Here is a 27,632-nt window from a genome sequence, read left to right on the forward strand (position 1 = left end):
ACTTTTCCAGTTTGAACATGATCTTATGAAAATGTATAATGTATGGATCTTCTAAGATTAAGAAAGGAGCCAATCTTAAAAACACATATAATGATGGAAGTGAAATCTGAAACCTTCAATTACTTCCTAATTATACAACAAAATAAATGATATCTGAGTATTTAACACACTAAGGGTGACTAAATCATCAGCATTTCTTTAAAATTTTTATCTTTATTGTTTCCTTACATTGATATGATGTGATTATCTGTATTCTGCTCAATCTGTGCTTCATTTGTTTTTAATATTCTAACTAAAATTTGTACATAAAAAGAGTTTTGCATTTTCTCAGTGTTTTAAACTAAATTGCTATAGAAATTCACAATTTATTAGACTCTGTTACAAATTAAACTGGGGTATTTGTAAATAAGTCTTCAGTTGCATTACTTTTATATGTTATATATATATTTTAAATGCAATTTTATGTTTATAGGGTCCTCCTGGAGCTGCAGGTGCAGAGGGAAGACAGGGTGAAAAAGGTGCTAAGGTAAAATATACATTACAGGTATTATGCTTGAAAAACTCAACGTGTACGCTGGACAACATCTATTTCAGTACTTTTAATAAAATAATAAAATGTCTTTTTTCATTATTAATGCATTCACATATTTTATTTTCTAACAGGGAGAAGCAGGAGCTGAAGGTCCTTCAGGAAAAACTGGCCCAGTTGGTCCTCAGGGACCTGCCGGAAAGCCTGGTCCAGAGGGTCTTCGGGGCATCCCTGGCCCTGTGGTGAGCATCTGTGCTGAAATATGTCATTTTGAAAATAATGTCTTATTTCTAAGAAAAATTATGAATGAAAATATTTATGTCAGCATTATTTTATAAATTGTGTGCAGTAAATATTAGGTAATAAAGTCAGAGACCCTTAGAATATTTAAGTATGTCATTTATTTAATAAGTTCATGGTGAAATTCTAACTTCTAAAGGTAGAATAGAAAACTAAACCCTGAGATCTCAAAGACGTATAATTTTTATACACACATCCATCCATCCATGTGTGTGTGTATGTATGTGCATGTAGACACATACACAGAAAGTAAAAAGACTCAAAAACTGCTTACAATATTTGTAGATGTCCTCCACATGATGGAATTCATAGGTGATGTTTGATTTCTTTCTTTTTCGTATTACCAAAATTAAAATAAAGAAAAAAATGTCTGCTTTTGTTAATTAAAAAAATCAATCGTGTTTCTTCTTCCTTAGGGAGAACAAGGTCTCCCTGGAGCTGCAGGCCAAGATGGGCCACCTGGCCCTATGGTGAGTAGCACCTTTTTCTGCTGTTTAGAATTGCAGAAATGAAATTATTTATAAGCTAGAATTCCTGAAATTTTGTCTTATAAATTGGTTTATATTCTGTACAGTATTCAAGGAAGCGTATTACTCAGACCTAAAAAGAGAAAAGTAATCCTAACTGATAAGTTATTTGGAAAATATGCCCTTGATCAGAAGATCTTTCCTTTCTTATGTCCAATGGATGAAAAAAAAAAATTTCCATTCTGAATAAAATGCCACTAATGGCCCAGACAGTTCTTTTCCAAATGTGAACAGTTCCCTCAAATGCATGCAATTACACTTAGTTTCCTGGCACTTCATTTAAAAGAATAACATTGGCACAGGCATACAGTGATTTTTTCACCAAATAAATTTGAGTCATATGGGCTGAAAGATAAAGCATTTACCCCCATGAATGAAGAGAGGTATAATTGTTATAAAACCAAAGCTTGGTTACTCTCATAAACTGTGTATGCAAACAACACACTTGAGCAATGCAATAAAGCATTTAGTTGACCAGCATATGGTTCATAGATAGAGTTTATTATAGGAGCCAAGGCTATTCTTGCTACAAAATTTGGGCAGAAAGTGAGAATCAAAGTCTTGCCTTTAAAATTATTGCTTACTAAGTAACAGATTCTATTTCATGGTGGAGATATTTGAACTTCATTGTCCAAAATAGTAATATGTAAAGGGATTAATTAAAACAAGAAGCAATACATATAGCACTATTCAAGTGTAATATTTATCGGTTTAAATAGGCAGGTTTGCCCATACAGAAATTTAAATTTTACAAAATTGCCTCTTTTCATGAGTATATCAACTACCTCAGAGGTATGTATGTGCTCAGAAAGCCATCGAAACTAGGATTTGCAATCTTAATCATTCAGGAGAACTTGGCCAATTCCTTTAGGAAAAATTTCCTCTAACATTTCAGATCTTTCATAAGTGTTACAGAGATTATTTTTTTAACTTGCACTGAAAAGTTAAAGATCACTTATTTTAATAAGTGGATAAAAGTTATCAAATTTTGAGGAGATTATCAAATCTGCACATTGCCCCATTGACATAGGAACAGGGACTTGACAAAAGTAGGATCATGGGTTCCATGTCTGCATCACTATTTAGGGAATATTCTTCTTAGACATGTTAAATTCCTAACTGTACAAAGTCATAGCCTAGGGAAAAAAAAAAAACTTCACCTTAATATCACCCTAAAATTTGCCAAAGATTTTTTTTCTTGTTATTTCATATTTTTCCAATATGTATTCTGACCTTTCTCCAGATGAAAAAAAAAGAAAGCATCAAGCTGGAGACTTCCTTCAGCTAATATTAAAAATAAAACCATCAGACATACCACCTGATTCTGGCTTGCAAAAGTTTATATTTCTGAATCTTAGGTAAATGTGGCTTTACAGAGCAAAGAGCTAAATAAACAACTCACATCCTTTTCCGCAGTGAAATGAAAAGCATCAGAATTGAGCAACATGGGTGCCATTTCTTTCTCTGGCTGCTTGTTTTATCAGAGAGTACTTAGAATGCAAATCTATTGTAGCTTTTTCATACCATCAAATAGTTTGATTGTGCTAATTTTAATGAAAATGCTACTTGGTCTACAGGAGATGAGGTTTGGTGGAGAAATCATCTTCAGGATGCATTTATGGCAATTTAGTGAACTTTTCAGCTCAGCTAAGAAATACTGGTACTTATTTTAGTAGGCAATTTTGTATTAGAGTGAGAAGTAGCATATCGTGATTACTGGTTAAGGTCATCACCTCTCAACCCAAGAACCCTGGTTTCAAAAATGAGCACTACTACCTGCTTGCTGAATAAGTTTTAAGTAAGTTATTCAATTTTTTTAAGCCTTAGGTTTCTCATCTGTAAAATGAGAATTTGAATAGCATCGATCTTATGGAATATTATGAAGTTAAAATGAATTAAATGGGGATATTAATATCTTTTACCCCATGGGGTTCTTATGTTAATTAGATGAGCTATGTCTAAAAAACAAAACAAACAAACAGAAAAACAACTTAGACCATTTCCTATATAAGTAACAGTCTAACAACTTTATATTAACATTTGGATTAGAAATTCTTTGGGCTAGAGTGAAACAAACACCGGTTAAAACTCTAAAGATGATATTTGGTGTCTGACCACTCTATATGATCAGCTCTGCTAGAGTTTAGATATGGTACAATATTTACTTTTTACTTCAAAATTTAGATATTTCTCATGGCAAAAATTAAACTTCTACATATGCATGAATTTTATATACAGATAAATATTCAGAATCATATGGAACTGAGAATAAAACAGTACGTGTGAAATCTAAAAGAAAGCTAAGGACAATGATGAGATTGTATAAAGAATTTTATTTGAGGATTTTTAAAGTTGAACTGCTGGGGTGGTTTTTTTTTTAGGAAATAGCAAAAATCAGATGGGAATAAAATTGAGTGTTTTAAAGAGAACAGTAATGGTTGCTACATTCTCTCCTCTGCTGCATAGTCAAAATAAGCATGATTTAATCATTTTAAATTAATTTTTATTTTATATTTTGAAGACACAATTAGCATCTATTTTAGTTTTAAGCTTTTATTTTGTTTTGTTTCATAATCTTTCATTTTAAGAACCTATTTGTTCCAATTTAGCTGAAAAATTGTTCAGTATTTATCTTCAGACAATTTTACCTTACTATTATCATACATTAATTCTTTTCACATACTGATAAGTAAAATATCTGATAACATTATTTGTTAAACCATAAGTGTGCGAATAAACGGTAGGATGGGTTACTGAATTATATTTTGATTTTTTAAATGCTACATTTAACTTATCTGTAAAAAGATTTGAGATGTGTAGCATTCCATAATGATTAAGCAGGTTTAAACTACAAAGTATTTGTCTTTCACCAAATTAAACGTTATTTTACAATACTACATTCTAAATAAACAGTAGGATCTGCATTTTCTTTAAACTTCAGTGCATTAGAATTTTGAGATGCATTTCAAAGCAAATATTCTGTACAGCATAATACAGCAGGGGAACATATTTGATTGTGTATTCTAGACACTTATGAATGTATCATCCCTGTTTTCCTTTTCACTTTATTACTTATGAATTATGTATTTCCCTAGGGTTTTTCAATTTACAATATCCTAAGAGGAAATAGAAAATATGTATACCTGAAATAATATTTTTATATGCAGAGTTGTTATTTTTGATATGGTCCAGGTTCAGAGGGTTATGTATAACTGCTATCAACATCATAGCTTTACCAATTTCTATTTCTAATTGATGAAAATGATAATAAACTGATTTCACTTGGCTAATGCCTCCTTAGATATAGTTCACAATTTTATGAGATTATTAGCTTAGAGGAATTAACACTCTTTTCCTTTAACTCCTTCCTGAATAATACTTATAGAAATGATTTTAAATGCATTACAAACACAAAAAATGTCTAGTATGTTTCCCATTACCCCCGAGCAATTAGAATCCACATTATTTCTTCTCTTTTGCCATTTTAGCTTTTACTATTAGAATGTGATGAGAAAGCTGATTAATAACTATCTGTGGCACATCAGAAACAAATAACAATAATTTACATTACACTTCACTATATGCAGTACTTTTGTAAGCCTGGTTTTTCTTCCATTATCACGATTCTCTGACACAGTTATTATTAGAACACCTTTATAAATAAAGTTCTGAGATAAAAAGGAACAGATCCAAGATTACCCAACTAATGAGTGGTAGACCTGAGACGCTGAATGAAACAGTAGTTGGAATATTGATGCCCAGCAAATGACATTCCTATTAGTTCTCCCACTTAACAGCAAAATTTCTGTAAAGTGTATCACATACCAGAAAGAGTTTGAATGTAAAATAAGAAGTAAAGAAAGAAAAAAAATCTGGCCTCTTTAATAGTTTTGTGTTTTCAATCTAAAGAATGTATTTACTTTTAACTGACATATGTCAATTTTAACCAATATTTTTAAATGTTTTTTGCTACTGGTACAGGTATATGGTTCTTTCATGCAATTACATATTTATTAGAACTATTTTTTCATGCTTTTTTATTCCCACTTGTTCTAACATATAGAATGTTTGGCATCTATCCTGATGGTCACATGACCTCAAGGAATTATTTTATTATTTCTATTACTCATTTATATTATTCCTTTAAAATTGTGCTATCAGACAACATTATTTTCCTAACCAATAATTCACCAAACCTTTCTGATGAGATGAGAAAAAAGTAGATGAAAAATATACTTACTTAATTTTAAAATTATTAAACAAATAATACTAAATAGGTAATGTTTTTATTTTAAAATAAATGACATCCTTTATGCTGTTCTGATTTTCATATTGATTTAACAGATATGGGACTTAATGCCACAGAGCCATGTTTCTCAGACCTTAATGAGTAACAAACCTGTGAAACAGATTTCTGATCTCTAACTCCAGAATTTTAGATTCAGTTAGTCTGGATGATGCCTATGAATTTGCTTTGCTAATATGTTCACAAATGATGCTAAGGCTGCTGGTCTGAGGATCAAACTTTGCGATCATCCACTCTGATATAGTGTTAGCAAATGAGATGAAAGTCCAGTGTTAAAACCTAGTCTTAGAATATTCCTGAAAGTAAATTTGGTAATTTCTTTGTAGTCTCCTTTTTATCTACAAGAGATTTAACAAAGTGACAGGATTGTTTATATTTATACAAAAGAGAATCTAAACTGAATTGATATAAACTTACATCTGAGGATTAATAATTTTCTTCTTACTAGAATATTATTAGGTACATTTACATTTAAATTGCACATAATTTCTACAAAAATAATTTATCTATTTTCAATAGAATGATGTAGGGAAATTGTTCACTTTTATATCAATACTTATAGAATTTCAAATTCATTCATGAATTAAAACAAATATAAATATTTCTGGTAACAGTCCAAAATACTATTGATACACAGGACTAACTTATACTAACACTATTCTTACCTTCCTCTGATATTAAGGACTTCAGTTTGAGGAGTAGATTTGAGAAACTAAGGAATGGAAAGCGCTCATCTACACAATCTCACAGTAGCCCCTTGAGACAGGAATTATGATCCTTGGTTTATAGATGAGAGAACTGAAGTTCTCTTTGGTTAGCTAATTTAAATTGCTGATAAGAGAAGCAGGCTTCTACCCCAATCTATTGTATTCTGAACCCATACTTTTTAAATTACATCATGCTTCTTGGATTAGATCCATGGCTTTTAATATATTAAATTCACAAAAATGATGGACTGAGACTCAATGTGCTCTTTCACACTGAAGACTCAAAAGTGCCTAGTAAGAGGGGGAAAAAATTACTTGTGGTAGCCTTGCGGAACATACTATAGTAAAGACTAATCATATAGCTTGGTAAAAATTAAAACAATTTGATTACTAAGTGCCATGTTAAAATCATTATTAAAATTATAATTCAAATAGTTCAATTCAGTCTATATAATTCAAACTCATAGAGAAAACTCATATTTTGTCTTTGTTTCTTGATGCGGTACTTGTAGGCAGTAGTGACTCATGTGTGGTGGTATTATCTGGGCCCTGGTTTCATCAGTCACAATCTTACAAACCATCTGTCAGTTACATTTTTTCTGACAGAATCTGTTGCCTGCATAGCAACTTGTTGTAATTTCAGAATAAGGATCTTATTTTGTGTTGCCTTCAATTTGGAGTACACTAGTTTTTATATTTAGAAGTCTGTTTAAAAGTCATCATTATGAATATTTTCATGAGTAGGGACCAAGACTAAGAGTTAGTTGCTAAAATCATGCCATAATTTTCATTAAAGTATAATTTAGCCTAAATGGATAAATGCCTTATCCTTAGAATATAAAAAGGATTAAATAATTAAAATACAGGTCCAATAATACGAGAAAAGTAAATTATCTTATCTTTACATTTACAAATCATTTAGTTAAGAGATTGAATTCAGAAATTACAGCTAAAAATAGTATCTTGGGAGTTTATTTAGGAAAAATGATTAACAATGGTCAATTGATGGTCAAAAGTTTATTGAGGTTTTCTTCTTTAAATTTTACTGGAAATATTGTAACCTTTGAATGTGAGTTTAACAGAGAAATATTCGATTAAATGAATGTATAACTTGGAAACCTCTTCTTCTAAAATTAGTGTAATTAAAAATGCATCTTTTCTTTCAACTGAAAAACCATATAAATCATGCCCTATTTCTAACTTCATATTTATTTAATCAAACTTATCAATATTATGTTTTATTATTATGGTTAACTATCAAACTGTAGAGTTTTAAACACATAAAATTATTTAGAATCCTGAAAAATAAACAGTGGTCATTATTTTTTTTTCCAGTGGTCATTATTAATTTTAAACCCTATCATATAATCAAAACCAACTTGCCCAGTGGATAGTAATATGATTCTCTAATTTGTAACTACTCTATGTATGTTTATTATTTAGGGACCTCCTGGCTTACCTGGTCTTAAAGGTGACCCTGGCTCCAAGGGTGAGAAGGTGAGAATAAAAGAATGTGTTATTACAATGTTGATTTCTTAATAGCAGAGACAATAATGTTGCAGACTAATATCACTCAAAAGGAAATTTCAAGGAATACCTTTATCATTCTAACCAAGGAAAAAGTTATCAGTCCTTAGCTTCCAAGATGAATTTAGAAAAGAGAAAATATACAAAGTAATAGTGAAAAATGTACCAGAATTCAGTGTTATATTTCTCAATGTTCCTATGTAGGAACCATATGGAGAAAGCATATGGTTATACTAAAATAACTATTCAGAAAATAAACAGATAGAATAACAAAATGGTCATTTTTTATGTTTTTAAACATGAAAATAAAAAATTTAAACTAGACTATCTTTCAGATGATTTGAAAGATATGTATGCTCTGTTGCACCAAATAATTAAAGAAAATAAAACATTTTTAGAATGGCATTCATATTTTTAAAACTACTTTTAAATCTTTAAATGTTTCTTAGATGCTGCAAAATTTGTGAAGGATAGAAATAATTTCATATAAAATAAGATGCTTTTTAAAATAATGAATTTTCAGTTGTTTGTTTCACCAATATTATATGTAGTCATTATTAATCTTTTAGTTGAAGGAATTCCCTTTAAGTAAATGTAACACTGAAGGGGATATTTTTAGAAAATTTTTTTTCAATAATATTCCCAACCCTTAATAAAGGTCTCACTTAATGTAATCAGTAAATGATCCTGTTAGGTGAGGGGAAAGAGGTTTTTAATCCTATATTTCATTCAGAAAGGGTTAAAGTTTTTATCTAATTTTTTACTCTTATGTTTCATAAATTTAATGTGCAATTATTTTATGACTATAATTTAATATATGTTTGTAATTTATATATTGTTAAAATTTCTTTGCCTTTCAAAGGGACATCCTGGTTTAATTGGCCTGATTGGTCCTCCAGGAGAACAAGGTGAAAAGGGTGACAGAGGACTCCCTGGAACTCAAGGCTCTCCAGGAGTAAAAGGGGATGGAGTGAGTAAAGATATAAATTATTTTCCTACTCCTTTCCAATCATACACTCACACACCTGCAGACATTCCTTTAAACATGACCTAGGAAGTAATTTAGAGCATCTTAATCTCCTTAAGTCAATGGTGTTTTCAAAAAGAAATTTATTTAACCTTAGAGTAAATAAATAAAAATATGACTTAAGTTAGAAACCATAAAAATTATAGTTCAATATTTAATTACACAAACATTTATTGAATCCCCAACACATACAAATCATTATTCTGAAGGCTGCAGGAATGTAAAGACATATGCATAGAGAGGGAGACATTGCAGCAAAATGGACAAAAATACAGCTCATCTTGCAAAAGTTATTTCTTAGATTCACGATGGAAAATTTTAGGCCATTCTTATGTATTTTTGCATTGTCTAAATTTTGCAATGTGTGTTGTTATGCAACATATGAAAATGGAATCGCTGAGAAAAACTCTTTAATTTGGATGATTCTCTCTGTAGGGTATTCCAGGCCCTGCTGGTCCCATAGGTCCACCTGGTCCTCCAGGCTTACCAGTAAGTACAAAACAAAAGAATTTTATAAAGTAAACTTATAAATACACCAAAGAGACGCACATTCTCCAGACTTTTATGTGTACTTTTGCCTTTGCATTTTCCAGGGTCCTCAAGGTTCAAAGGGTACCAAAGGCTCTACTGTAAGTACCTTTCTCTTTGGCATCTAAATTTTTCAGTAACACCTACTCAAATGCTTTGTTCTCTATTTATGTTGTTCCTTATTCTTTCTAACAGGGACCTGCTGGCCAGAAGGGTGACAGTGGTCTTCCAGGGCCTCCTGGGCCTCCGGTAAGTGCATGGTAAAAAGCGTGATATTCTGACAGTTAGCATCCTGAGACTGCCAGTGATTTCTCTGAATTTATAAGAAGGATTAAAAAGCATATTCTGTCAAAGTGCTGATTTTCTAGGAAATAGCAACTACCTTAATTAAGTACTCAGGTCTACATGCCAACACTTGTCTTTTAATTGGCTTCACTCTTTGAATGTAAAGATACCTTAACTATTGTAATAATCTTGCCTTTATTAGTTTTTCAAGAAAATCATATATTTTTCATGTCACATTTTCATGAAAACAACTGGTTGTATGCCACAAAGATACATTAATACCCAACTAGGAATAAAAACAAAAGTTCAGATGCTTGACATTTTTTTCCTACTGCATATAATGATAATAATAAAAGCAATGATAATAGTTACCACTTTTTTAGCACTGACATTTTCCAGGCTTCACACAAGCCTGTTAGATCCATGTGAAAAAATTTGAGGCTTCCTTCTTGAACTTGTTTCCAAGTTATATGTGTATTAGTTTGCTAGGATGGCAATAACAAAGTATTACAAACTACATGGCTCAAATAATAGAAATGTATTATATAATAGTTCTAGAAGCCAGAAGTCTTAGATCAAAGTGTCAGCTGCATTGGTTTCTTCTGAGGGGTGTGGGGTAAACATCTGTTTGAGACTTCTCTCCTTGGCTTGTAGATGGCTCTCTTCTCCTTGTGTCTCCTCACATGGTCTTCTGTCTATGTGTGTCTCTGTGCCCAGATTTTTTTATTTTAGAAGGATACGTGTCGTATTGGAAGAGGACCCACCCTTAGGCCCTCATTTCACTTTATTAATTATATCTACAGCCACCTCATTTCTAAATAAGGTCTTCCTCTGAGTTACTGCAGCTTAGGACTTCCACGTATGAATTTTTGTGGGACACAGTTCAATCCATAACAATACGGATTAACTATTTGGTGTAGTTCTACTCTTACACATATATAAATTCAAGTCTGATTGCACTTCTTTTAATTTTGTTTATTTATAAAGTTATAGATGTTTGGAACCAGCTAATGTGTATTTTTAAACATGATATGAATTATTTTCAAGCACAATAGACAACTCATTATATAGCACAAGAACTTTAAATTATTGTTTTAAGCTTCAGAGATTAAAATCTAGTTGCAGAGATAGGACATGTAAATAAGGACTAATTAATATATAAGAAAGTAATGGATATAACATATGTACACACAAATCTGTGCTATGTTACATGTATATAAAAAGGTCCAGAAATCATCTGAATTTTGTGCCTACCTCAATATCTCCACTAGATTCTTTTTAAAAGAATTCAGAAAGTTTATATATAAAGAGATATATGTACATAATACGTGTATTTTAACAATTAGAGAAAACATCGAAAATAGGGAAAACAGTGAAAAGTTAAACAAACTATAAGTTCTTATAACAATAACAACAGTAATAACTAATATCTACAGAATATTTTACCTTAGGAAACAGTTACATGCACATCCATCTCTTTTACAGGGTCCACCGGGTGAAGTCATACAGCCTTTACCAATCTTGTCACCCAAAAAAACAAGAAGACATACAGAAAACATCCAATCAGATGCAGGTGATAATATTCTGGATTACACTGATGGAATGGAGGAAATATTTGGTTCCCTCAATTCCTTGAAACAAGACATTGAGCATATGAAGTTTCCAATGGGTACACAGACCAACCCAGCCCGAACTTGCAAAGATCTGCAACTCAGCCATCCTGACTTCCCAGATGGTATGTTAATAATGCATGACCAAGCAAATGCACTGAGCCTCTAAGTTACCAAGGTGCATTGTCAGCTCATTAATTCTAGTTAAATGTTTAATATAGTCTCTAAATAAAACGAGAGTGAACAATTATTAATTCCAATTTTGTAGACAGAAAAAGTCATTTACACTGTTAAAACAACGTCTGCTCTGGAAAATCTTTGTCTTGTTAAGCAAGGTTTCGTTAAATTATGACAAGTTCATTTTGGATGATTATAGATAAAACAAATGTAATTTTCCTTGTAATAACCATCACAGAATGGGTTTGATGTGTGTACACATATGTGCATGCTACTATATTTATATCCTATATCCTAACTTACTTTGCGTTAATGATTAAATAGCATAACTGAATCATATGTGACCTATCAGTTTAGCAATGATTTGAACAGAATATTTAAGAATTAGGATAGTTTGAGGCAAAAATTTATTTCACTGATCCATGAATACCAGAACAACTGTGAACAATTTATTTGTAATAATAATCAGGATAATTTTCTATACCTATTATTTGACAAAACTTTTACATACCTATTCTGAGAAGGAAAGAGTTCCAAGTACCCTAAGTTAAGTGACTAACTCACACAATACTAAACTAACAAGGGGCAGATCTATATCTGATTTTAAATCTCCCACTTTATGTGGAAATACTTTGCCACTCTGTTTACTTGTGGGACTACATTATTTCCCACTATCGATCATATAATGAATGTTGTAACTGAGATCTAAATAACTCAGTATAGATAGAAAAGTTTCACGCAATTCAGGAAGAGACATTTTTTATGACAAAGAATGTCTTAAAATCTCCTATCTTGGGCTTCCCTGGTGGCGCAGTGGTTGAGAGTCCGCCTGCCGGTGCAGGGGACAAGGGTTCTTGCCCCGTCCGGGAAGATCCCACATTCCGCGGAGCAGCTAGGCCCGTGAGCCATGGCCGCTGAGCCTGCGCGTCCGGCTGTGCTCCGCAACAGGAGAGGCCACAACAGTGAGAGGCCCACGTACCGGGGAAAAAAAAAAAAAAAGAAAGAAAGAAAAAATCTCCTATCTTAAGCACAGCCCGTTAAAAGGAAAACACAGTTAATTATTAAGGGTGCTTTACAAACTGCTATCAAATGTATTCAAATTTATAATATATTTATTTGAAAAAGATACATTTAGTTTCACATTAATTCAGTGAGTTATAAGGAGAATGACCCAAACTTCTGATCTAGCTAATATAGTCATACATATGTGACTGAAAATCAAATGTAAAAGATGACAGCCTGTACTGACAATATAAAACAACGTGTGATTAATTAGAACCTGAGCAGTCAAGAAAAAAATTTTGTAAATTTTGGGGATGGAAAGCTCACTATGGACTACAGTTCCCTGTGTTTTCCATATATTAACTAGCTTTATTAATTCTTTACTTAATTAAATTTTAATTAATTACAATTAAATGTTTATTTATTAACTTATTGGTGCCAGGCACTGTTATTCATGCAGAGATTCACAGATAAAGAATAATGCCCTCAGGCTACTATTGTATAATGATGGAGACAGGTAAACCATAAAATTTATAATAGCAAATTATGACAGATACAGATTTCCTCTGCTCTCCAAAATTAGAGGGTTCCTATGAAATCTTTTGCAAGCTGAAATGGCATGAAGCCATAAAGGTATCTTAGTAATTAAGTATATGTTATTTGAAAGAATATTTAGTAACAATGTTGACTGAATAAGACAAGATAAAAATAATGCTTACCATATAATTCAAAATTATATATTCTTTAAAACCCTAAGAAATATCAAAGATTAAGAATGGCTATTCCAGTTGGTAAAATCTTTGATGATTTTTATTTTCTTTTATAAATCTTTCCTGTGAATTTCAATTTGTTCCAGATGTGAACTTATAAGTGGCACGATCAGAAAAAGTGTAAATTTTTTGTTAAAGAATTTATTTCAAAAAGCAAACTGGCATTAGATTTTCAGGAGTTCCAGTACTAAGCTAAGCAGTTGGAGCTTTTAAGTTGTTCAAAGTTCACAATCAGTGGATTGACATAATTCAAATTAATATTTGAAATGAAGTGTCAGCATGAAAAATGGTAAGAGGAAAGCAATCATCACATGTATATCAAGTCTGTATCCCAATAATTCTTGTTTAATAAAAGCTCCATTGTCTATTACTTAAGGGATAATATTTTGTCAGCCCCACTACTTACCATCTTTACTCACCTAACACCAAATTAATCATCATGGTCATTCACGTGATAAAATTTGTTCTGTACCATTTAGATAATAGAATTAATAGCAAACTGCATTTAAATATATAAAATAGACTTTCTTCTTAGGAGCCCATTCAAAGGGGGAGTACACTTACTGCATGAAGTTTTTCCTGTAAAGTAATGCAAAATTATGATACTTGAGGCTAAGTGGATACTCTCACCTCCATCATTACAGATAAATAAATCAAGGAAAAATATATTGATTATTATACTCAGATTACTTAAGTAGTAAATAATACATATGGTATTTAGAGTCAGGTATATCTCATCCTAATGTGCTTGCAATTTATTACACATGGATAAGAGAATGTTAATATTTGAGGAGGTGGCATTTAAGCTGAAACCTAAAAGTAATAGTCATGCTAAGATTAAAAAAAAGAATGTTCCAGGCAGAGCGTATGGGAGCATTTGGCAAAGACAAAGCGTTGCTCTTTAAGTATTCAAACATGTACCTCAATATGACCAAAAACATAAAAGTGATTCATGTGGAAAAAGATGAATGAAAAGATGAATGAATATTCATTTTTCCTTATTTCTCTAATAAAATTTGGTATATAATATATTCAGTTTTGGGTATAAATGTATTTGTATGACGTATTTTTTCCTACTTCCAGGTGAATATTGGATTGATCCTAACCAAGGCTGCTCAGGAGATTCCTTCAAAGTTTACTGTAATTTCACATCTGGTGGTGAGACTTGCATTTATCCAGACAGAAAGTCAGAGGGCGTAAGTACCAATCTGTTTTGGTGGTGACTGTTGACAGTTCCTGCCATGTTTTTGCAATATTGAACTAAGCAGGAAAATTATACTGTCATATTTTCATTTATCTGCTTTTCTTACAGGGTAATTAGAGCATTTCATTTGCATAAATATGAATAAGACACCAAAGTGACAGAGTTGACAAATACTTCTTTTCTTATTTTTTACCCAGATGTATTCTTTATGCACCTGTTTGCTCTCTAAAATTCTATGGCTTTCCATGACACAGCACAGCTGATTCTCAGATTTTAGTGCATGCGTAGTATTCTTTCCAATTACCACGTGGTAGAACTCACAGCTGTATATTATGCTCAAAATACACAATTTTATAGAGAACGATTCTTTCACATAAGATAAGAGTATTCTCTGCACTTCTGTACATTTTAAATGTTTAGTCTCTTCAAACACATTCCTTGATTTTCACCTAGCAATATTAATACATGTGAGCTCTATCTTTAAAGTTACAGGCAAATTATTAATATAAGGAAAGATTTTTCACTAGCATAATTACATTCTCCAAACATTTTATAGGTGGGAAATTTTGACGTTATTTGTATTGTTTTAGTAAATCACATTCTTCTTAGGAAGTGGCTTAGGCATGCAGAGGCACGGAAACTCCTTAAGACAAAGTAGCTTTAAGTGTGTAATCTCTTTAGGAGAGACATTTAGTTTGTAAGTGAAGGATGGGGCAGGAGACAAAGCAATTTCTGTTTCCCAACCACACTTTGCATTTGGGGAAGCAGAATAAAGCTCCTCTAACCCACAAAGAAGTGTGGGAAAATGGAAATGCCTCCCCTTACAGGATTACTCAAATTCCCTATAGTGAGGCCTATATACCTAGTGAGGCTTATATACCTTTATTTTTGCTGATCTTTGTAAAGCAAAACAATAAATTCAGATCTATAAAAGACTCTAAACATTTTCTCCAGCAGGGAATAATGGGCTTGCTTCCTGTCAATGACTTTCCCATAGCATCCCGCCCTGAGTTACTAGCTGGATGCTTCAGGATGCCTCCCTTGGCTGTGAAATACTCAAGGTATCTGCCTTGATGGCAGATGCTAACTGGCATTGTGAGGGTTTCCTTTGCAAGGGGTTACCTAAGAGTTCCACCCATGTCCCCTACAGCCAACCCTTAGTATGCCTTTACCAAGTTATTTCCCACCCCCTTCTTTTTGAGCAATTAAAGAAAACAGGAAAAAAAATGACTCAATCTTCACTAAATTGGAATTCACAACATCTATCTCAAGTTTTGCTTTTTACCTTATTTTGTATAATCCAGGATAGACCATTTTAAAAACTCTTTAGCATCCTAGTCTTACTGAAAATTACTGATATATACATAAACAATACTGTTCATAATTTTAACCTACTTTCTAATTTTCCTGTTCCTTTGCAACAGGTAAGAATTTCATCATGGCCAAAGGAGAAACCAAGAAGCTGGTTTAGTGAATTTAAGAGAGGAAAACTGGTATGTTATTACCTCAGCATGAAGTGGTTTATTTTGAAGCTCTTACATAATACAAGTTCAAATTATATAATCTCTAGACCCTTACTGTGAACGTCTAAATTATAAAAAGCAGGATTCCATGTATTCCCTAGTTTGCTCTATCTAAATCTTAGACCACTTTGTGGTTTTTTGGCCGTTTTTTTGTTTTTTTTTTATTTTTATTGGAGTATGGCTGCTTTACAATGTTGTGTCAGTTTCTACTGTACAGCAAAGTGAATCAGCTATACGTATACATATATCCCCTCTTTTTTGGGATTTCCTTCCCATTTGGGTCACCACAGAGCATTGAGTTGAGTTCCCTGTGCTATACAGTAGGTTCTCATAGTTAACTATTGTATACATAGTATCAGTAGTGTATATATGTCAATTCCAATCTCCCAATTCCTCCCACCTCCCTCTTAGACCACTTTGGTATTTTAGAGAGAAGTCTAAAATTTTTGTATCAAAATAAATGGAAATATATTAAATTTACTAAAATATTAAGATCAAATAAAGTATGCATTTCCCTAAGTACCTGAGATAGATATCATAAAAATGGATTATGTTAGAAATATCAGATATAGAAAATATAATGTCTATTTAGTATCTCTGACCCTATTTCACTTCCGTTATACTTGAAAACTAATTTATTCTTTGTTTGCAATTTCAGTAAGAACTTTTGGAATGTGAAACTTTTTTCCGATAGTTACATCTGGAAATAAAGTTAGCTGACTGACCTGACCTTTTACATATTGTAGCACAAGTTTACTTAAATATTTCCATACAATTATCAGTTCGTGATCAATCATTTTATAGAGATTTTAAAATTGGATGCCAAAACTAAATTTGCATTTAAAAGCTGTTTAAAAATATATATGTGTTTAAAATGTTAATTATAATGTATTTAAATGAATGTTTTTCAGTTATTCAGATAATTATTCAATAGCTTAACATTCTTTAAAAAAGGTATTCTTTTCCATTGATGACTATTTACACAGTTATTATCCTATAAGAACCTACTCATATTAGTGAAGTTCTCCACTTGACGTAACTGTCTAGTTCAGTCTTCCAGTCACATATTAAATATCCATGTTACATTTGTATCTTTGTATGAGATAAAGATACATGCACAGATAGAACTCTGTGTGTGGTTTTATTTGTTGCTGTTTTGTTTTGTTTTCCTTAGAGTGGATTTCCCAGTTGTTGTTTTTTGTTTTTTGTTTTTCTCCAACCTCTCAAGGATCCTCATCATCTGAACTGTTAATCAGTAAGAATTAAGTAGAATCAACAAAAAGGAGGAAAGTCACAGATAACTGCCTTTATATTGAGTGAATCTATAATCTGGGCGAATTTCTTAATTTTTTTTTAAATATAGGTTTATGTTTCAGCTGATCCCAGATAGTTTATTTATATACAATAAAACAAATTATGAGCTTGACAAATGAGTTCTTAATAATTTGCAGTTAAGACTGTTTTCCTGCTCTAAATACAAAATAAGTATTTCCTGAACAACAAATATTCACTTGCGTGTCTTGGGCAATATGCTTGGTGCTGGTGATACAATGATGAATATAAGTACATCATCCGAGAACAGACAAACAAGCAGGTCTGTGCTGAAAATTAGAAGACCAAAAACCTCTTTGAAGACTGTGTCGCCAAAATGAAAAATTCAAGAACATGTTGAAAAATTTGTCAAGTAGATACGTTAGGAAAATAGGTGAAATCAAACAACATAAAAATAGTTAACCTTTGCATTGCACTGAGATTCCTCAGTTTTCATTTTTACTATATTACCACTCTATTATTTAAAAAGTTACACAAATAGGGCTTCCCTGGTGGCACAGTTGTTGAGAGTCCGCCTGCCGATGCAGGGGACACGGGTTCGTGCCCCGGTCTGGGAAGACCCCACATGCCGCGGAGCAGCTGGGCCCGTGAGCCATGGCCGCTGGGCCTGCGCGTCTGGAGCCTGTGCTCCGCAATGGGAGAGGCCACAACAGTGAGAGGCCCGTGTACCGCAAAAACAAACAAACAACAACAAAAAAAAAAACAGACAAAAAAAAAGTTACACAAATATAATGCTAGATTTCTTGGAAACAAAGGCATTTTTTGTAATACTTACTGACTGATTAGGAAACTGAAGTATATATAGAAGTAAAGTGATTTTTTTCCAAAATAAGTATTGCTGACAGTACCTAAGGTGGGAGTACATCCTGATTTCATAAAGTCCTATATCTGGGTCTTCTGACTCTCAATGCATACTTTCTTTCATTAAGTGAAAATGGGTCTATTGATGCATCCACATGCTTCTGGGATCACAGTTCACCGTTGACAGTGATTTTATTCTTTTACAACAGAAAAGAGTAAAAGAGTCTTTATGTGTCTCTTTATCCTCTTATTCCCAGCTTTCATATTTAGATGTGGAAGGCAATTCCATTAATATGGTGCAAATGACATTCCTGAAACTGCTGACTGCTTCTGCTCGGCAAAATTTCACCTACAGCTGTCATCAGTCAGCAGCCTGGTACGATGTGTCATCAGGAAGCTATGACAAAGCACTTCGGTTCCTGGGATCGAATGATGAGGAGATGTCCTATGACAACAACCCTTACATCAAAGCCTTATATGATGGCTGTGCGGTAAGTATAATCTCTGCTTGCCTTCTTTCACAGAGGTGAGAAGTAGCGTGTAACCATTACACTTTGGCCCTAAGTCAGATTTCTGTCATGAAGTGGATGTCAATTGTTATTAAGATTTGATGCTTAACACTGACATATTACAGTATATTAGAGACCACTAATATTCACACACAAACACACACAGAGACACAGAATCTCTGAAACATACATATAGACACATTTTAAAAGTCATAACAGAAGGTAGTCTCGGATCGTATGTTATTTTTATGGAATTATTCCTGATATTTGAATACTATTATAGCTAGATACTCCTGAAATGAAAAAAAAGAAAAAAATCAAGAGCCTTATTTCATTTCCCTCCTTAATTCATGACTCTAACATGACAGATAAAGGAATCATCATTATACTGTTTATACCATAGATAATTCTTAACCTCTGTATTTTGCTTATAGGGGCATGCTTATTGGTACTATGTTACAACAATTTAGTCAGTTATTAGCATTTTGCTATTTTTATCCTCTGGAACTGTCTTTCTCACACATATGGTAATTTCGTAAGAGCAAATGACCAATAGAGCATCCTAAAAAGCTTATTGTCTTAGCTGATGAGTGAAGAGAAGTCACAATTACAAATAAACAAAGTGAGTAGGTTACACATAGATCAAAGAAGAGACCATAATGCATGTAAAAGGAGAAAGCGTTTAGGATTTCCCAATATAATGTATTGATAATTATTCATAAAATTAATACATAGCAATAGAAATGCTTCAGCTTTAGACTTCTTGCATTATAATTCCTATACTGCGTTCCAATTTTTCTTAGCAAATTTGTCTGTGTGTATATATACATATATATTTATGTGTGTGTATATATACATATAGAATTATTATAATAATGGTAAGGATATATTATTTATGTAAGGGTATGACCCAGTACCAATATCAGGTTTCATGTTAAAATGTATTTTTCAGTTCAGTAAGATTCTCTCCAACTGTGCAGTATATTACAGCATTATCTTGAGTAATTATGGCTAAGTATTAAATACGGTCAACTTTCAAAACTTAAAACTACATATGACATCAGTGATAACAAGAAGAGTTAATTACTACAAAGATAATGGCAAATTAGTTTTCCACTCTCTTCTTTCTTACCTTCTTATGTCCACTCAGAAGCTTAAGAAAAAATAACATATTTTAAAAATATAAAATGATTGTATAACTTTTTATTTCTGCTTAACTTTACAGTCCAGAAAAGGCTATGAAAAGACTGTGATTGAAATCAATACACCAAAAATTGACCAAGTACCTATCGTTGATGTAATGATCAATGACTTTGGTGATCAGAATCAGAAGTTTGGATTTGAAGTTGGTCCTGTTTGTTTTCTTGGCTAAGATTAGGACAAAGAACATATGAAATCAACAGAAAATATACCTTGGTGCCACCAACCCATTTTATGCCACATGCAAGTTTTGAATAAGAATGGTGTAGAAAATAACTTGCTACGTATATATGTACCAATTAGGAAATATCGATGCCCTTGTGGGAGCAGAATCACATGAAAAAAGCTTTGAAAATCATAAAAAATATAAGATAGTGTGGCTAAGATGGAAACAGGCCTTATTCTTGATTCCCAATTTTCATCTCTTCTTTTCCTATTTGGATTTCTTTGGTGCTGTAGAAAAAAAAAGAGAAAAATATATATTCATAAAAGACATGGTGCTCATTCCCATCCATCAAGGATGTGCTAAAACAGTGTGTTTAATAAATTGTAATTATTTTATGTACAGTTCTATACTGTTATCTATGTGTCCATTTCCAAAACTTGCATGTGTCTCTGAATTCCATCTGACTCTAATTTTATGACAACTGCAGAACTATGATGGCAATAAATACATGTATCATGAAAAAATAAAGTTGCAATTTCCGATGACTCTAATTCCCTTTCTTTGATGAATAATAAAATGCCTTTGTATATATTGATGTTGAAGAGTTCAATTATTTGATGTCGCCAACAAATTTCTCAGAGGGCAAAACCTGGAAGACTTTTGGAAGCACACTCCGATCAACTCTTCTCTACTGTTCGTAATTTTGCTGAATTTCAGCCAAAAACATCATACATTTTAATGCTTTATTCAATGCTATACCTCAACCTTTTTCTTTTCAGAGTCCAGGATTTCACAGGATACTTGTATATGTGGAAAATAAGCAAGTTTATATTTTTGGACAGGAAAATATGTATGAGAAGCTGTTTTAACAAATTGATGCCTCCATCAAGCAATCAATCAGATGTACAGTTTTTTTACTACCTTATCTTATTGTCTTCAGTGTGCTTCAACCAGTGAGGTTAATATTAAAAGATGGAAACTAAACAATTATTTATGAATTTGTTCAATGTTATATTTTTAATCAATTTCTTGAATTTGATTCTAAGTTGCATATTATAATAGTCTCCAAATATTATTTTACCTGCACCTGCCCAACAACTATTATTTCTTTTCTTTCAAGATTATATCATGCATTATTTGACCTACCTAATTGCTAAATAACATATGGGTGGACTGTTACTAACAGTGCTTGTTTTAAAAGTCATACTTAGTAAAAACAATCAAAACATTTTTTTCCACTAAGGCATTTTCTTTCAGGTAGCTTGAAATAGCAGTGAAATTTTAAAATTACACACTGAACTTTGTATCTATTTTAAGTAATATATGTAAGACTTGAAAATAAATGTTTTATTATTTCTTATATGAAGTGTTAAGTTAATTGATAGCAGATTTCACTGGAACATTTTCAACTGATAATTTATCACAAAAGAACATACCTGTAATATTGAAATTAAAACGTGAACATTTGTCATTCAGAAGTTCTTTTATTTTTGAAATCAAGTTTGTAAATGTCCTTTCAAGAAGGGAGATATGAATCGTATAAATAAACTCAAGTCTTGTCTACCTGGATTGGTCATTCTCTTTCTTAAACATGTTTTAAATTACTCTCTATTGCAGAAAAGGCTTTCAGTTTTGTTTCTTGACCATCCAGGTTAGAATAGTTTTACACTTTTGAAAAAGAATATTATCCTTCAGAGATTAGCTGTTTAAATTCTCCATATTTCTAAAATAAAAACACCGCATGGTAATACTCTATTAACAAAATAAAGATAGGGTATATTTAAAATTTCAAAGAAATGTTTTTCATAATTAAATGTTTTACAAAGTCTCAAACATATGTTCACAATTTCAGCATTAAAAGAATTTCCAGAACTTTTATTTGAAATATAGTCTCTAAATCATACATAAAATAATATTGTCCATCAAGAGGAGTCCCATACAACAGAGTATTTACTTTAACGAATGCATAAAAATGAGAGAATATTTTGCATATTGACCTGCATTGGGGAAGCTGCATTTGTCCATTTAAAAAAATGGCTTCAGATTTGGCACTCAGTAGAATTAATGCATAAATAACTAAATCACCTATCCTTTTCTATACCCTTCATGTATGGATATGGTCTTCTGCATAGTATCAAATTTTTTTCTCTCTCTTATACTTGATTTAGTCTGGACAAAAGGAAGCTAGTGGAAAGGAAAAAGCATATTATACAACATTCTAGTCTTGGCCCAGCATGTATAAGTTATTCATGTGTAAATTATGGAGAATATTATTGACCTTGCAGGCATGGGTAAGTCCTGGGCCTGATGCACGTAAAGTTTGGTACAATTCTCTTTAAAAAAATAATACAAAATTACAAATAAAAAAATACAAAAATTACTATTTAGAAGAAGTAAAGATATTATAACAAATCATTAAATTAAAAACTGGACCTATACCAAAAATATCAGAACATCCGAGAAAATATTGTTTTTATTAATTAATTCTCTGAAGTACTTCTGTAACACTTTTATCCATGTGGTTATTTGTTTACTTATTTATTTATTTATATTTTTTGGCTGCAATCTCTGAGTGCCTCTTCAAATAAGAATTTTATAATTTAAATTTCTTATAGAAATAAGTTTCTCTAACATGTTAGGTTAAAAATTCTTATTATCAATAGCTTAGAGATGTTTCAGTGTCACATTCTGTTATTGGTGAGTATTTTTAAATTTTAGATTATTTTAAATTCAGGAAAAGCTTTTTTATATTTCCTTCATACTATACTTCACACTATAAATTTGTGAGACTTTTCCACAGAATAGCCTCTGATTCTATACATTTTTTACCTTGTTGCTCCTCCACTATCACTAGATTTCAGATTCTGGGCACCATAAGATACATGCATACTATGGTATAAATTCTGTTTCATTATCATAACACAGTGGGTGATAGGGTTATTCCAGAAAGCCATTTCTATACTGGGAATACTGGCATTAATTATAAGTAAATAATAACTGCAAGCCACATAATTATATTCCATCATGTAAGCATATTCCACAAACCCCAAGTAAAAGAATCCCTAATTAAATTTCCTCGTTACAGTTTCCTTCCACACCACCCAATACAAGAAAGAATGCCAAGGGGAAGTTGGAGTGGATAGACTATGTTCTTAGCTGATCATGGTTAAAGAATCTTTGGCAAATTTTACCAATCATATGACCACATGAACATATTTCTAGGAGCTCTCTAAGGTCTTAGACGGTGCCTGTGAAAGAGGATTATGAAGCTTAAGCTTTATTAGTTTCAAGTAAATAGTCCTCTGCATGCTGGATAGCTGCAAAATAAATGAGTTAATTAAGGGTCTAGCACACTGATATATACTAAGAGTTAAATAAGTAGTTGCTACTGCTCTAGATTTCTTCCTCTACTATCATCACCTTAACATGTTCCTTTATAAAACGTGGCTAATGATATGTGCTACCTACCCCACAAGACTTTTATAAAGATTTAATTTTCAAAAAGTAAAACACTGTACCAACTGCATCACAGATGTCCAAATCAGCAAACAGACTCACATAAAATACAAGCCTTGCAGAGATTCACAAAGGATACAAAAAATAAGCAGTAGCATATACCATATCCAAGAATCCCGAATTCATCAGACAGAGCTTCTCAAGTCCCCGGGATGTATTTTGCTCTCAAGAAGGATGAGTTTAGTTGGTTTTAGGGTCTCTCAAATTTTATATTTTGCTGGTCTCATGTCTCTGTAGTGGTCATACAACTAATGATTCCTCAATGCAGCTGCAGCCCAGAGATCCAGAGATTGCAGAATTATTCACAATTTAAAATCTTTCAGAATATATTCTGCTAAAACATTCCAAGTTCAGTTATCAGTGCATAGGCAACCCCTGCAGTATCCTCATTTCTTTTCTTTTTTTCCTTTTTTTCTTTTTGCCATGCTGTGCGGTTTGGGGGAATCTTAGTTCCCCGACCAGGGATTGAACCTGGGCCCCCTGCAGTGAAAGAGCAGAAGGGGGGCAGCTGTAGGCTGGGCAGAATTTTGAAGTTAATATTTTCTAAAGATGGAGGCAAGTGGTTTTGAATCATTGAATCATAGAACATCAATGCCAGAAAACTTGATGGTCACTTATCAGTTAATCAATGACCGAGGATATGATTTAGTACCATCACTATTAAAAACTCAACTTTACAAAATAATTAGGTCAGAAAGTGTCTTTGCTATATCCTTAATCACAAATTAATAGAAGAGATAAAACCATCACATCTAAATGAGCAGTTTGGACTTCCCAGGTGGCACAGTAGTTAAGAATCCGCCTGCCAATGCAGGGGACACAGGTTCAAGCCCTGGTCCTGGAAGATCCCACATGCCACGGAGCAACTAAGTCCATGCACCACAACTGCTAAGCCTGGGCTCTGGAGCCTGCATGCCACAATTACTGGAGCCCGTGCTCCACAACAAGAGAAGCCACCGCAATGAGAAGCCTGTGTACCGCAATGACGAGTAGCCCCCGCTTGCTGCAACTAGAGAACATCTGCGTGCAGCAACAAAGGCCCAATGCAGCCATAAATAAAATAATTAATTTTAATAAATTAAATCTATTAAAAAAATAAAATAAAAACAGTTTATTGTCAAGGTTCTGACTATACAGATGTTTGTTTGGAGAACTGAAAGAGCAATTAATGCTGGTTTGTGAGTGTGTTTCGTGAAGAGATGGCACGTCTGCAAATATCTGTAGAGTTTGGATAGGTGTGTATGGAGGTGAGAAGGAAGACCACTTTAAGGAGGAAACCCAGGAAAGAATTCCAGTGGTACAGGTGGGTGTGGCACCTGAAGAAGAGGAGGGGTCTGATAAAGCCCCAGTCATGAGAGGGCATGGCCTGGTGTGAGGCCAAGGCCTGTGTTTAGGGTTGGGTTGTAATAGCTTGAAAATCACGCGAAAGAGCTTGGATATTATGCAGTAAACAATTTTAAATGAATGTTTGTTCTTGAGTAAGACAGTCACAATGAAAGCTGTGTTTAGAATGACTATTTTTGGCAGTTTTTACAGAAACGACCTAGTAGGCATTCTATGCTGGATGGATCTGTAAGATGAGTCAGATAATGGGGACCAAGTATCATGAAACTGTTGTGGAAATTTAAGTGAGTGATAATACAGATTTCGATTACAGTAATTACACCTCCATGATTTAAGAGGAAGGGACACATATAAGACAATTTGAAAGAAGAAATGACTATATCTTAACAATATTTAAAATATTCCAGAGGCTTTCACTGGATATATCCACAAATAAGTTATAGTTGCCTAGCCTTTAAGAACATATATCATAAAATAATAGAAAAGAAACCTTGAATCTACTAAAAATCTGAAAAGCCAACAGGTTTCAGTAAAATAAAATGACATCTGACACAATCTTATCAATTGGCTTTGTATCTCCCATTGTATCTCATACATTATTGTAAAGATTACATATGAAAATAATTTGTGATTGCTTAAACAATACATGCTTACGACATTATGGGCAAGTGCCTATCTCCTATATAAATAAAAGTTCATGTACATTATCAACCACAGAAGACATACATTTATAGAAAGAAAAATTAACTGCTAAAGCTTAGTTATAGTTTTATCTGTTGATACTGAAACTTTCATAAGTAAAAATTGGAACATAAAGAATAAGTAAATAGATGGGAGGTCTTGGAAATAATTCTATATTACTAATATGAAAAAATATGATCTCTGTGTGTGTGTATGTGTGTGTGTGTGTGTGTGTGTGTGTGTGTGTGTGTGTCTGTTAATCATCACATATTATTGGGAACAAGCTTTACAAATATATCAGTCTTTTCATCAGCAAAAGTCATGGCAATTAGTCCTTTCCATATAAAGTTCTCATCTGTAACAAAAAAGAAATGGTGGATCATAAAATAAACACAAGTCAAAAACAGAAGATCTTCAAGCTAATTCTAGTAACTTAATTCATATAAAGCATACAAAGGCAGACCCAATGATAGGTTAGTGTTGTATACTGGTATCAGTTATTAATTATGTAAGGCTTCTCAGCAAGAATCCTTCACAGAGATGCAGAACTGTGTGAAAGTTATATGCATTATCATCTGACTCATTAGGTCTCTGATGTCTCCACATTGTCGTCTTTAAACAGCACATCTGTTGAACAAAATAAAAGCTGATGTATAGATGTAGATCTTTGGAGAATCACAAGAACTAAAGAACCAAAGGGAGACAAAGACGACATCATTTCTACTTTATCTGTTCCTCTTCACTCGTTAATTTTTACCTAAATTTATTGATTTTTGTTTTATTTTTATTTTTTCTTCCAGTTTTATTGAAATACAATTGACATACAGTACTGCATAAATTTAAGATGTACAGCATGATGATCTGACTTACATACATCATGAAATGATTATCACAATAAGTTTAGTGAATATCCATCATCTCATATAGATACGAAATAAAAGAAAAAGAAAAAGATATTTGTAATATCTTGTAATAAGAACTCTTAGGATTTACTCTCCTACAACTTTCATATATAAACTAGTGCAGTGTTAATGATATTTACTGTATTGTACATTACATCCCTAGCACTTATTTATCTTATAGGTAGAAGTCTGTACCTTTTGACAACCTTCATCCAATTTCCCTTCTCCCCATCACCACTTCACAAATCTGATCTCCTTTTCTATGAGTTTCTTTATTTGTTTGTTTGCTTTTTAAGTTTAATTGACCTACAACACTATGATAGCTCCTGGTGCACAACATAGTGATTCAACATTTCTATACAGTAAAAAAGGATCACCATGATACATTTTTTAGTTGTCATCTGTCACCATTCAAAGACGTTACAAATTATTGACTATATTACCCATGCTGTATGTTTCATCCCCATGACATTTATTTTGTAACTGGGACTTTGTACCTCCTAATCTCCCTCACCTATTTCACTTTTCACCTCACCTCTCCCCTCTGGCAACCACTTGTTTGTTCTCTGTTTTAATGGATGCTTTGCCTGAGAGGAGTTTTTATGAACAAGACATCATAAGTTTTCTAAGATTTGGTGAAAGAAAGTTATATTATATATATTAACATAGACCTAAATAATGTAAAATTACCTAATTACCTGATGAGATATGTTTTAAAATAACGTTTTAAAAAAGATTGCCCTTTTATCCTTGACACATATGTTCATGAACATTAAACTATCCAAATATTCAAAATTTTATCTTCACTTCTTGTTATCCTTGACCATTAAAGAAAAAAAAAACAGTACATGTTCTCGTTGTTATGTATGTGGCTGTGCTTCCTATGCTTGTTTTATAAGATCCTTCCCTCTTAGGATAGCACATTCTTTAAAACAGTTGTAGGAAGGATTTAGCTTAGGTTAGAAGACAGGTATGAGGAAGCACTATGATTTTGGCAGAAAGCCAAGGAACTGGACAGAAAATGTTTAATCTTGCTTTATCCTTGACATAATCTGGAACTGGAGCATGTGGAAATTCTACTAACTGAAAGACGAAAGTTTTCTTATGTAACCTCTTAGCTTTTACGGTAACAAAAATCCACCTGCTTTCCCTGACAGTG

General features: G+C 32.5%; 1 protein-coding gene across 2 annotated transcripts in view; it reads left to right on the forward strand.

Moving 5' to 3' along the window:
• The window catches only part of COL11A1 (collagen type XI alpha 1 chain), a 200,559-nt gene extending 178,965 nt beyond the window's left edge, over positions 1-21,594 (forward strand). For both annotated transcript variants that reach the window (XM_019919166.3, XM_033862798.2), the window contains exons 55-67: positions 473-526; positions 664-771; positions 1,246-1,299; positions 7,813-7,866; positions 8,759-8,866; positions 9,359-9,412; positions 9,517-9,552; positions 9,647-9,700; positions 11,222-11,471; positions 14,379-14,491; positions 15,924-15,992; positions 18,413-18,646; positions 19,890-21,594. In XM_019919166.3, coding sequence (XP_019774725.2) covers positions 473-526; positions 664-771; positions 1,246-1,299; positions 7,813-7,866; positions 8,759-8,866; positions 9,359-9,412; positions 9,517-9,552; positions 9,647-9,700; positions 11,222-11,471; positions 14,379-14,491; positions 15,924-15,992; positions 18,413-18,646; positions 19,890-20,036 — 1,335 coding nt within the window. In that variant the 3' untranslated portion in view covers positions 20,037-21,594. The remainder of the gene's footprint in view (positions 1-472; positions 527-663; positions 772-1,245; positions 1,300-7,812; positions 7,867-8,758; positions 8,867-9,358; positions 9,413-9,516; positions 9,553-9,646; positions 9,701-11,221; positions 11,472-14,378; positions 14,492-15,923; positions 15,993-18,412; positions 18,647-19,889) is intronic.
• Positions 21,595-27,632: the final 6,038 nt, after the last annotated feature.

Source organism: Tursiops truncatus, chromosome 1 (assembly GCF_011762595.2).
Source record: "Tursiops truncatus isolate mTurTru1 chromosome 1, mTurTru1.mat.Y, whole genome shotgun sequence".
Classification (NCBI taxonomy): domain Eukaryota; kingdom Metazoa; phylum Chordata; class Mammalia; order Artiodactyla; family Delphinidae; genus Tursiops; species Tursiops truncatus.